Source organism: Antrostomus carolinensis, unplaced genomic scaffold, assembly GCF_000700745.2.
Source record: "Antrostomus carolinensis isolate BGI_N321 unplaced genomic scaffold, ASM70074v2 scaffold7053, whole genome shotgun sequence".
NCBI lineage: Eukaryota > Metazoa > Chordata > Aves > Caprimulgiformes > Caprimulgidae > Antrostomus > Antrostomus carolinensis.
Window position 1 is genome coordinate 7955 of NW_010307197.1, and position 12618 is coordinate 20572.

The 12618-nt window shown below is 45.5% G+C and overlaps 1 protein-coding gene across 2 annotated transcripts in view; it reads right to left on the bottom strand.

Annotated features, from left to right (window-relative positions):
* Nucleotides 1-2193: 2193 nt before the first annotated feature.
* Nucleotides 2194-12618, bottom strand: part of PUF60 (poly(U) binding splicing factor 60) — a 17633-nt gene continuing 7208 nt past the window's right edge. For both annotated transcript variants that reach the window (XM_010165339.1, XM_010165340.1), the window contains 7 exons: nucleotides 12411-12572; nucleotides 11878-11970; nucleotides 10751-10964; nucleotides 10192-10382; nucleotides 6021-6156; nucleotides 5288-5523; nucleotides 2194-2625 (listed from right to left, as the gene is read on the bottom strand). In XM_010165339.1, the coding sequence (XP_010163641.1) occupies nucleotides 2326-2625; nucleotides 5288-5523; nucleotides 6021-6156; nucleotides 10192-10382; nucleotides 10751-10964; nucleotides 11878-11970; nucleotides 12411-12572 (1332 nt within the window). In that variant the 3' untranslated portion in view covers nucleotides 2194-2325. The remainder of the gene's footprint in view (nucleotides 2626-5287; nucleotides 5524-6020; nucleotides 6157-10191; nucleotides 10383-10750; nucleotides 10965-11877; nucleotides 11971-12410; nucleotides 12573-12618) is intronic.

Below are 12618 nucleotides of genomic sequence, written 5' to 3' on the forward strand. Positions count from 1 at the left end.
TCCCAGTGCAGACCCCTGAGGGACACCACTCATGACTGATCTCCGTTTTGACACAGAGCTGTTGACTGCAACTCTTTGGATGCAGCCATCCAGCCAACTCTTTATCCATCCAATAGTTCATCCACCAAACCCGTATCTCTCCAATTTAGTTTCAAGGATGTTGTTGGAGGACTGTGTCAAAGGCCACAGAGAAGCCAAGAGAGATGACCTTTTGTCAGACAATTGACTTGTCAAGACCTCTATGAAGTTACTTTTGGAAAATACCATCCTGTCAGCCAAACAAGAGTGACTGTGCACAGAAACGTGATTAACGCTTAGGGTGTCGTTCTTCAGTCTACGCTCAGCCCTTCCATCAACTTCTATCTGCTCTGGTTTTTTAAACCACCAACACCACAAGGGAACTCCCAGTGCAGTCTTTATACTCCTAAATCCAGCCAACGGATCAGGAGTGAATAGTAGAAAATGGAAGCTGGACAGATGGAGTCAGTCACGGGAGAGGTGTTCTGGTTTTCTTTAGTAGGCATAAAAAAAACCCGGGAACAATTAAAACCAGTCGGTTTTCTCCTGCATCACAAACAAAAGCAGCAGAGCAGCTGTGCTGCGTTGTGAAACTGTGGGTAACTCTGAGCTACCAGTATCTGCTGTGGCTGTGAGAGGTCAATGGGACCACAGGTGACAGGGGACAATGTGTTTCCAGCACAGACAAGAAAGGACAAATGCCACTACACAAAACATTCCAAACGTCTCATCAACGACTTTCAAGAAAAGGAAATTCAAGCTGGAAAATGCAAAGAAGGGCTTCTAGGGCAGATGAGCAGGGAGAGAGCAAGCTGGTCCCACGAGAACGTGGCCATCAAAACACAAGTTGAAAATGACAGGCTTGCTGTAAACTCTGAGTGGGTATAAAAACAGGGGAGAAGAAAGGTTATTTAAGCTAATCACAATCACAGAATATTATGGGTTGGAAGGGACCTCAAAAGATCAAAACAGGCAATATTAGTACAAAAAGAAGCAAACAAAGTAATCATAAATAAAGTTAAACTGCAAATACAGATTTCTAACCTACAACAGAAGAAGTGTTCAAGTGTTTGAAACAAAATACAAAAATTTAATTTTAAATACATCTCCAAACTTCGAAGGAACCTGCAGCTGCAGGCTCAACTCGGAATGCCCTACGAAGTTCATCTCTTCCTTTCTCTGAATTTCTACACTGAATTATTTTCTTCAGATCTGTGCTGTGCACCAGCTGCGTAACAAGCAAGTAGCCCCTTACATTACATACTTTAAAATATCTAAAATAATTAACATGAGCTAATTCTGTTCCTACTTATTAACTAGACAGAAAGATTACTAAAATAAATGCATTTAAGCTTTCTAAATATTACTAAAGCTTTTGAGTCCTCAACAAAAAAAATCCCCAAACTTTCCTTTCAGGCAAGATGTGTTCATATCACTGTCCCCAAACTTTCCTTTCAGGCAAGACGTGTTTCCATATCACTGTCCCCAAACTTTCCTTCCAGGCAAGCCGTGTTTCCATATCACTGTCCACAGTACAAGGGCGAGATGTTTATTTCAGAAATGCACTTTAGGTGCTACAATCCATCACTACTCATGCTCCCCACCCAGCTGTGACGCCTGCAGCCTGACCTGCTGTTCAGATTTTGGCACATCAAGGAAGGATCAGTAAAGGTAACTCTGACCCATTCAGAAAACTGTGAGGTCCAAACTACAGCATCAGACCAAACATGATGTTAACACTCCAAAAAGGTTCAATTCTGGGCTCTGACCCACATTTGGGCTCCTGAATCCAAGCTCAACATGCAGGTCTGCAGCCAGAACGCTCCCTCCCAGCACCACCCACGCTACCCTCCTTGTTGTTAATGCAGCAGCACTCAAGGGTGCTGCTGAAATACTTTAGGGAGAGACTCCCTCTTCCATTCCAACCAGTTATGGTCCATCTCTGAAGAAAACTGCTATTCCAGCCCCTAAAAGGTGCAGTGGAATCTTGACCTGAGTGTTTCTGAAGTGACCACAGTGTAAGGCAGGAGCACAAGCAGCAAGCAACCCCTCTTCAGGCTCTGGCCCAGCTCTTCTAGGCAGAGGAAGCCAGACCACGCCAGACTTGCTGCCGAGATGTCAGTCCCTCGAGCACACACACACACACACACACACACACACACAGATGCACACCGGCTTTCTTTGCGCTTTTATCCAAACTACAAGTACATCACAGAGATCTGTGCCCACCCTGGAGCGTTTTTTACACATGGCTAAAAAAAAAATGGACAGGCAGAAGGGACAGGGGTGAAGTCTTTCAAATCGAGTTCATGCTGAAAGGTCACTGTTATCAAATCTCTCCTGGTCGTACACCTCTGCTACCACCTTTCTTCCTGCAAACCAGCGCCCATTCAGAGCCTGAATGGCTTTGTGAGTCTCTGACGCCATGGAGAACTCCACAAAGATCTTCACAATGATCTCTGCATCCTCCTCTTCTCCTTGCTTCTCCTGGTAGATGATGACCCTGTTTACAGCCCCAAATTTGCCACATTCTTCTGTCACTTCTCCTTCTAGGTCGTCATCAATGTCCTTTGGATCCACCATGTTGCGAAGCACCATCACAGTGGACTGCAGAGAGAAGGCCAAGACAAATTAATTAATACTCCTAAGAGACATCAAGATTAAATTTGCAAAGCCACATCAGACTATGCAACACACCTGAGCACCACCAGATATTCCAGTGCCATGGCATTCCAAGCATATCCCATGAAACCAATAATGTCCCGGGTTCTCAGGGATAAATGAATACATTTTCTTCAGAAGCTTGAACAAATCCCGTTCACTAAGAGCTGTGGCCTCAGCCTGGAAAGCTGTGTGCCAACTCTTGGGCTTGTCTTACACACATCTCTGAGCACAAGTGACCTGGAGACCTCTGTAATTTGTCTCGTGCTGTTCCTATCCAGTTATTTTTTGTTTCCTTCTCTTCAACATCACTATTGTGTATTTTTTTTTGAAAATTTTTCCTCACCTCTCAATAAAGTAGAAGGATCAAACAGGTCTTTTGTGCTTCTGACAACTGATGGTTGACCAGGTGCTTTTGTTACAGGTGACAATGACATAGGAGTCCAACAGAATGCCTGTGACATACCCCTCACATGCATCCCCCATTAAGTCCTTTTTGTAACTGAGCACCTCTGTACCACAGAATGGTTGAGGTTGGACAGGACCTCTGGAGGTCACCTGGTCCAAGCTCTCCTGCTCAAGCAGGGCCACCTAGAGTTGCCCAGGATCATGTCTAGATGACTTCTGAACGTCTCCAAGGATGGAGACTCCACAGCCTCTCTGGGCAGCTTCTGTTTTTGCACGTTACACTCAGCTCTACCACATCTCTTCCTCCCAGCTCTGGCCCTGCCCAACATCACAGGTTGGCAGACACGGCATTTCAGACTCAGTACAATTTTAAAATACTTGTTCCAGTTCTTCTCACATGTCTGTAGAACTGCCCCTAAGGGCCTCCTAGAAGCACAGCAACAACAGAAGGGCACTTTTTGGTTGAGAACTCTAAGCAGCTTTGAGAACAGGGTAGTTTAAGACTCTTTTTTGACACAGCTAAACTTTTTTCAAGCAAGTAAACCAAATGAACTGGATTATTTGGAAAAGTGATGGAGGAAAAGTGGCTGCCAAGTCAGAAGCTCAAAGCTGTATTTACAATCGTGCACCTTTGGAAAGTAAAGGAGAACCCTCGCCAGCTCACTCATTTGTGTCTCCCTTGTAAAATGCACGTCAGCACTATGTCTATTGAGCCAACAGCAACGAAACACTGTCGATGCAGTGTCCAAGCTCAGGGAATCTGTCTGTCAGGTAGGAAACTCAGTCCTGCACAGGAACAAACCTCTGGTCATGCTCAAACAAGGAGCCTGATGCGGGAGATCTTATAGCAGCCTTCAAATACCTGAAGGGGCTACAAGAAAGCTGGGGAAGGACTTTTCATAAGGGCAGTTAATGACAAAACAAGGGGAAATGGGTTTAAGCTGAAAGAGGGGAGGTTTAGATGAGATATTAGGAAGAAGTTCTTCACTGTGAGGGTGGTCAGACACTGGAACAGGTTGCCCAGAGAAGCTGTGGCTGCTCCTCCCTGGAAGTGTTGAAGGCCAGGCTGGATGAGGCTTTGAGCAACCTGGTCTAGTGGAAGGTGTCCCTGCTGCTGGCAGGGGGGTTGGGACTGGATGAGCTTTAAGGTCCCTTCCAACCCAAACCATTTTATGATTCTATGATTCTGTGATTATCAAAACAGCCCCTTTCAAGACCCCCTCAAAATAATTTATGAATCTATTGTTCTGTTTAATGTTTGTTTCAACCTACAGAAAAAGGTTGTGGAGAAAAGGTGGACTCAGTAGTTTGGAATAGATTTTCCCTGACCATGTGTCAGTCTTACTTCTTTAATTATAAGCCAAAAGGCCATCATGGCTTTGGCTTGCTTTAATCATAGAACTGCTGGGATTGGAAAAGCCCTTTCAGATCATCGAGTCCAACTGTACCTGTCCCCTACTAAACCAGATCTCTGAGCACCTTGTCTGCCCAACTTTTAAATTCCCCCAGGGATGGGGACTCCACCACTGCCCTGGGCAACCCCTTCCAATGCCTCAGAACCCTTTCAGCAAAGAAATTCTTCCTCACATCCCATCTCAACTGCCCTGGCCACAACTGGAGCCCATTTCCTCTTGGCCTGTCCCTTGGGCCTTGGTTGAACAGACCCACCCCCACCTCTCTCCACCCTCCTCCAAGGGACTTGCACAGAGCCACAAGGTCTCCCCTCAGCCTCCTTTTCTCCAGGCTCAACACCCCCAGTTCCCTCAGCCACAAGGGAACTCAGCACACTTGTGCTCCAGACCCTTCCCCAGCTCCGTTGCCCTTCTCTGGACACGCTCCAGCACCTCCATGTCCTTCCTGGAGTCAGGGGCCCAAAAGTGGACACAGTATTCAAGGTGCAGCCTCACTTAATGACATTAAGTAAACACAGTTTGATCAGAGATACCTCCTAGCCAAACCCCATCTGGTCTGAACCTTCGGAGAAACTCTGAGAAGATCCTAAGAACCATCACAAGCAGCACACAAGCAGGTGACCCTTGCAGTCCCACATGAGCTCAGTGGGGTACCTACGTGTGTGCTGCAGGAAGCCTGTACCAGGTACCAAACTGCACAGCTAGACCCCAGATTTAGGGGGATGTAATCGTAGCAGCCTCACGTGCTGACAAGTGGAACCAGCTCAGGGTAGTCCCACTGCACTCACCTCCTGTTTACGAAGCAATTTCTGCATCACCATATGACGGGCGCTGCTGCCTGATATGCTCATGTGTTCCTGTTCACTCAGCATCTCTGGCCTCTCTGACTCCTGGAATACCTCCTCTTCTTCCTTCTCCTTCTTGACCTCCATCAGGCCCAACGCAGGGGGACTAGCCAGGATAGGATTCACGACCCCCACTTGTGGAATAGTGACAGGAATGGGAGGTCGAGCAGGGGTTACACCTGTAAGAGCACAAACTCTGTAGCATAAAGAAAAGAACTGATGTTCTGCAACATTTTGGTAGACACCAGCCAGTGATAAAGAGGATCACAGAATCTAGATGGTTTTATTTGTTCTGCAACAACAACAACCAGGGAGACAAGCAGCAACTTAGCATACAGGACATAAGCACTCGGTACCTGCATCAGAAACTTGCCCAGAAGGGAGACAGAGTGCAGGATTTTGCACAGAGTAACAATTATCCAGATTTCCACCCCGAGTGCCATGCACTCCTGCTGTGAACTGCACGTCCACGTTGTGAATTTCATGTCCCTGTTGTATCTATTACACATCAAAATAAATTCCTGCTCTGCTCCACAAATAAAACCAGTAAAAGTTCTTGGCAAAGGAGAGCAGGGAGGAGGATTTCAGCTTCAAATTCTCCTCAGCTGTGACCACAGCTATAGAGAACCCTGCTTTTTAACAGGCATACCAGTGACAAAAGGAAGAGTAAACACACCTGTAATGACTCCCGGTGCTTGTGCTGCCATTACAGCCTGTGGCAACGCTCCTAAGGGCTGGGCCAGAGTCAGGGCTGGAGATACCAGCCCAGGGGTTGCCAAAGTGCCAAGAACCGCAGCTCCTGCCACCGCTTCCTGCAAGACAAAAAAAACCAACAAAAAAATCTCCATTTGTTAATTCTGCGTCAAGAAGTCACACTATGAGAGCACTCAGCTGAGGCTCAGCTTTTTTCACACCTAAGAAATACCAGATACAGAGATTCTGAGGATGACAGCTTTCCAGTGCTACTGGAAAATTAAAAAGAAAAAAAAGTATGCCACCCAACCCACCAGAGAAATGTAGGAACCAGGAGACACCAAGCCTTGGAAGAAAAACATTCTCTCACAACTCAAATTTCACCCATCCTCTCAAGCTGCCAGGTCACTTACTGAACGAAAGACACCAAGGGATTCAGGACCTGGTTTGAAAGATGCAGGCAATTCCAGAGCAAGAAGAATTGCTGCTGGTTTCCACCTTCTACACAAATAAAGCTTTTTACTGATGCTAAAGAATGGGATCCATTTAATCCCACCCTCTCTGATGACAGCACCAGGGCTCTGGGGCCACCTGACAACCCAAGTGAGGGAACTAACTTTTTCCTCAGTGATCTGGGGGAAGATTAATCCTTGTCTGATTCAAGAAACACTGTAGTCAAAACCACCACTGCAAGCACAAGGGATGGGCATGGGATAGCGTAACACTGCTGTTTTCAAAAGCTACACACTTTTAGATCAGTCTAAATCAAAAAATCTTCTCTCTCTAGTCTGCATCCTTTAGGTGCAGACAGCAACACAGCACTGAGATTTACCTTCATGATCAGAGCAACTGCAACCAGTCACCACATTTCCCACTATCACATGAGTAAATTTCTCCATAAGACAATCACGTATCTAACTTCTGTCCCCACTGTTTTTACTAGCAAGACCCTACTGAACTTTACCACTTTCGATGACTGGAAACTTTCTTCAAACTTCCAGCCTTGATAATGGAAACATTTTATTACCACTTCATTTTGTCCATGTGGTCTGCACCTCTTTTCCTGTCCCATTACCTATTTGCCTCCACACAGACTGTACTTGAACAAAAATCTTTCAGCATTTTTCTGCAGTTATACCAGGCCAAATCTTTCTAGTTTCTTCCTGCTTATCAGGTTTTCCAATTCTCCCAATAGTTGCAGTACTTCTCTGTACCTTCTATAATCCAAATAAACATCCTGACTCTAAATGACCAGAGTTCAAACAACATTCAAGATGAACACCACCTAGGTAAATGATAAACACTTCCACAAAACTACTGAAAATAACGTGCCTAAAATCACAGAATCCCAGAATGGCCTGGATTGGAAAAGCCCTTTAAGCTCATGGGGTCCAACCATGAACCCAACACTGACACGTCCCTGACTAACCCATGTCCCTCAGCACTGTGTCTACATGACTCTTCAATCTGTCGAGGGATGGGGACTCCACCACTGCCCTGGGCAACCCCTTCCAATGCCTCAGAACCCTTTCAGCAAAGAAATTCTTCCTCACATCCCATCTCAACTGCCCTGGCCACAACTGGAGCCCATTTCCTCTCTTCTTGTCCCTTGTTCCTTGGTTGAACAGACCCACCCCACATCTCCATATCCTCTTTTCAGGGAGTTGTAGAGAGCAATGAGGTCTCTCCTGAAACTCCTTTTCTCCAGGAAAACAGACCCTATGATCCCACTTTTTGTTGTTGCTTTCCAGGCTTTTATACTCATAAGTTAGTTACCCAGATCCTTCTCTTCCCTGTTTTCACAGGACTCCTGTAAGCCCTGACACCATGGAGTAAAAAATCCTGAAGTTTTGTTCCTTAAATGCAGTATCTTGTACTCTACTAGTAAATGCTGCAATATTCCAGTTCTCCTCTACGTGAACAAGGCATCTCATCTCTGGGTTGCCAACTAATCCCGTTAGTACTCTTCCCCTAAAGCCTGGCATAAAACCACTAATATTTTTATTGGAGATGAAGCAATTTCACCAGCAGAGTGAAGGGTCAGCAATTGCCAGCACAGTTCACTTACCTCTCTTCTTCTCACACACCTACACATCTCAGAATTCACTGTGATAGTGTTGCTTTTGTCTAACAGCTTCTCACAGGGGTCTCCACCAACTCCTGAATTTTTGCTAGGATACACTTTAATTTTTTTTTTCCTAATGAAGTATAGCAGTAGCCTTATCAAAGGAAGTTGTGTTCATCTAGCAGGGGTACTCCCCTAAAACACCCAAACATTCTGCATATCTGTTGCTTTTGAAAACGTTGTCCTTCCTTTAAAGCTTGTCTGCAATCTTTCCCTGCCACTGGGGTGACAACAAAGCCTGTGGATACCAGTTTTTCACGCCACCTTAAACCCAAATATCATGTTTGCTATTCTTCAGCCATACAGCAATAGCCCTAACACGATCAAGTTACCACCAAAAAACCCCCAAACTATTCAGTGCACATCTCCCAGCTTTACACCCACCTAGGATGCAGTAACCCATGTGCATCATTAGCCAGTCTGCCTTCTAACGAAGGGGAAAACACTGCTGTAAGCATTCATTGCCATAACAAGATCATATTGATTTTCTGAGTACACTGGTCATTAGCTGCCCCACTTTTTACTTAAATGGCTAAAGGAACTTTTCCTAATAGCTTTAATTCTTTAACTGCTTTTGCAAGACTGACTTTTTTACTGTCATTGTCAAGACATTAACTTATCTTTGCTACATAATACCTCTCTCTTCATAGTTTCATTTAGATGTGGAGACACTTCCTCCTTCCTTGGCTGGCAAACTAACTCCAGACTAAAGCTGCAGTTCTGATTGCAGATGCAAAGTTCTCTCTCTGACTTAAGTTTCTTTCATGTCCATTTCTTTAGCTCTGCTGAGTTGACTGATTAGCTTGTGTTTAAAAAAAATTATGAAATCAAAGCCCTTACATGTCATGGGCGCGTATGTTCTTATTTAAAATAAGCTTTTCCATACAAGAACTACACTAGGAGCATAAACAAGAGATAACACCTCCTGTAACTGTTCTTACTCTGATCCCTAAGTCATCTACAACTACCCACCCAGCAAATCAGACAGGTTACCTAGATCTGTACCACGCCTAAGTAAAGGCAGCAAGACTGTTGAGCATCTCCGAGGTCTTTCAGAACCATTTTTCTCTGTAAGGAATTTTAAATTTTCCTCACAGGAACAAATCCTGCAGTATTTTGCAGAAAGAAACTGTGAGATATATCTACGTCTGTCACAGAGTTCACAGTTCTTTTGACCCAAAAAATTCTTCTAGCCATGCCTCAACTTCCTTCCTTAGTTGACTGCAGAGGTTCTCAGTCTTGTGGACTTTTTGGTGGGGACCCAGGAGTTCCACATTAGTGGCAGCTCTTCCCAATTCTGCCTTTACCTTGTGACTCAGAGAAACACTTTCAAAAAAAGAGCAGTTTACAAAATTAAGTCCAGACAACTGCTTAGCAGCACCTCTAGGCTGCACACCTCAGCAACCAGAGAATCCAAGGACCCAACAGGTGCTGGAACTTGTTTCTTTCACAGGCTATGGTGACACAGGGGGAGATTCTGCTGCGCAAGGCAAGGAGGACAGATACAGATATAGGGGTTTGCTTTGAAAGGCAATCCTCCTCCATCAGTGCCTACTGATCATAGCCAGGAGCTTCTATTACTTCACAGCCTCAAGCCATTACAGTTGCCTTCCACCTTACGACAGCTGCAGAGTCTTTTCAACAACAGTGTTGCTCAAGCGACTGCCCTCATGAGCCTACCCCCTTTCCTGTGCTTTCATACATCCTTTTTGACTCTCCTATAACCCCTGCCCTCATCATTGCTTTGCCTATCCAGACAAAGAATCCTCTCCAATCTTCCCCCATCATTTCTCTAAATAAAGTTCTGATCAGCTCTGCCAGACTCCATCCCAAAACGCTGGTGTATCAGATCCTCACGAGTGGCAGGGAAAAGCTTCTACATGTGAAGTACTGGGAACAGTGTCCAATCTGGGCCAAGGGTTTTCATTCACACTGGTGAGTAACACTGGGTGGAACAGTTTGTATCCTTGTTTCTAGCAGGGTCACAACAATCACCCACTTGTTTGAGTCACACCAGCCCATGCCTTACCTGTGCTGTGATCTTTGCTGTCGCAGCTGCTGCAGCGACGGCTGCTGCTGGAGGAAGTCCTCCTGGCGTGGCTGGTGTCAGGAGAGGCATTGGAGGAGTCACAGCTTTACCAACTCGGAGATATTGACCCCCAAGGTCAAAGAGGTTCATAGAGGAAACAGCATCTTGAGAAGACTGTGCTTTTTCATATTCTGCGGTGAGAAAGAGGAATATTTACAAATGATGCTTCTTACTCCTAAATTCAGCCACTCTCCCATCACACAATTATGATGTGTAATTGCAAAAACCAATGGCTTAAGAGTTCCAGTGAGGAGACCCTCAGTGCTTAGCTCACTCATCTCATCCCCGCTCACACACAGTCACCACAGCAAGATTTCTCAACCTACATAACAGTGAATAAAAATATCTGGCTATTAATTATATTTCTAAGCTCAGGCACAGTTCTGCTCCAAATTTACTTCTATCCCACTGCTTAATGCAATTCTTCCACTAGAGGAAAAAAGAGGACGCTCCTGACCACTCTCCCTACCCCACATCAAACACCAGACAGATGTTTTACCAATAAAGCCATAGCCTTTGTGTTTTCCTGTCGTGGGATCTCTGGCTAGTGTGCAGGATTTAATCTTCCCAAAGGCCTCAAACACGCTCTTGATGTCATCATCCGAAAGGTCCTGATGAACAGAGGCCACGTAGATGCGGTTGAAAGCCCGTGCCTCTTCTGCTAGCTGGTCTATAATTGGTTGTGCCTGACCTATATTACTAGGTCTCCCAACCTGCAGAGAAGACAGCAGACAGTTCATGAAGCATTCTGAAGAGCAGCAGTGTGACTCACCGAGAGTTAGAGCAGACAAGCACTCAGCCACCTGACTGCCTTTACAAACCAAGTAACACCTCGTAAGGCCATAATGAGCAAACCTGACTCAGCTCTGGGATACAACCTGCACTGCAGGGGATTTCAGAAGTACTGAGAGCCTGGACACACTGCTCTCTCCTCCACTATATTTCCCCCACGTGTTTCTTGATCTGCCAAAGAGCAACATCCAGGAATTGAAAACAATTCTGAAACCAAATCACAATGCTTCTATGTCCTTCTTGAGAAATCAGACGCTGCAGATACACAGAGTGTAAATATTCAAGATATAAAACACTCTGCCAAAAGTGCTCGTTTCCCCTCCAATTTCAATCCCCAAAGTTTTACCTTTGCAAGATCCCCTCTTACTGCCTGAAAACACACAGCTACAACCCTTGGTGCCTTTCTGTTTGTGCTGATTTGTATGGCAAGGGTGGACCTCTACTCGAAGTCCCTTGCATAATCCACAGGCACCATGAAAGTCCGATGCTACTTATCTACCATCCACACAAGCACAATATAAGAAGGTGGCATTAAAATACCAAGAACCACCTTTGTTTTGTCCTCAAGAGGTTTCCAGTCTATGTGTGGGGAGAAAAAATTGAGCTAGTTTACCAGAACAAGTTTCTAGGTTCTATTAGCATGCTGGGGGTTTCTCCTCAGAGAGAAAGGGACCCAGAGCCACTAGGTACCCAATGGTTTGAATATCAGGGTCTATCAGTGACCAGACTTTAGGTTTTCTTCCACATTACAGTGCTGTGAGGAGCATCTTTAGGCATAAAACCATTACTCACAGTAAAGAAACAAAGGATTTTCAGAGCATGCCTGCTACTCACCTTTATATTTCTCCCCCCCAGCATGACAGAATTCATCTGCTCCAAGGCCAGCTGAGCGGCTTCAGGCACCTCATATTCCACAAAAGCAAAACCCTAGGACAGAAGGATACGCTTGTTGAATCATACCAACTGCAGCTTGTCTCCAACCCAGTGCCAACCTAATGCAGCCAAGACTTCCCACGTCCCAGATTCCCACTGTAGTGGCCTGAGAAGATTGAAGCTTTTTATTAAAGCCGAAAGTTGCACGCAGAAGTAGGCTACCTGCTTCCAGAGCCTCTCATACTTCGAGACCTAATAGCAAAAGGCCACTGCATACAAGACTGCCAGCTTTTGTGCACATCACCCCCATGCACATCTGGTTCCCACTACAGAATCCTGCAAAGCCAAGTAGAGCAGGCACCTCCAAGCATTTATCTCCAAGTGCTGGAAGCAGCCTGCTCTCTATGAAGAAAAAGGCTCCTTCCTCTCCTGGATATATTCAGGAAGGCCTTGGAGAGAAGAAAAACCACATGGCTCAAGGGCTGTTAACCAACCTTGTGTTTCATTGTGACCGAGTCCCAGGACATATCAATGCTTTTTATAGGTCCAAAGGGGGCAAAGGCCTGGCGAATGGTATCTTCTCCCAGTTCATAGTATATGGAGCCCACATAGACACGACACATGATGGCCAGGGCGCGCTGCCTCTGAGCTGCCATCTGTATTGGAAAGAAGAACTGGCTGGTTAGATCAGGGGGGGGGCCT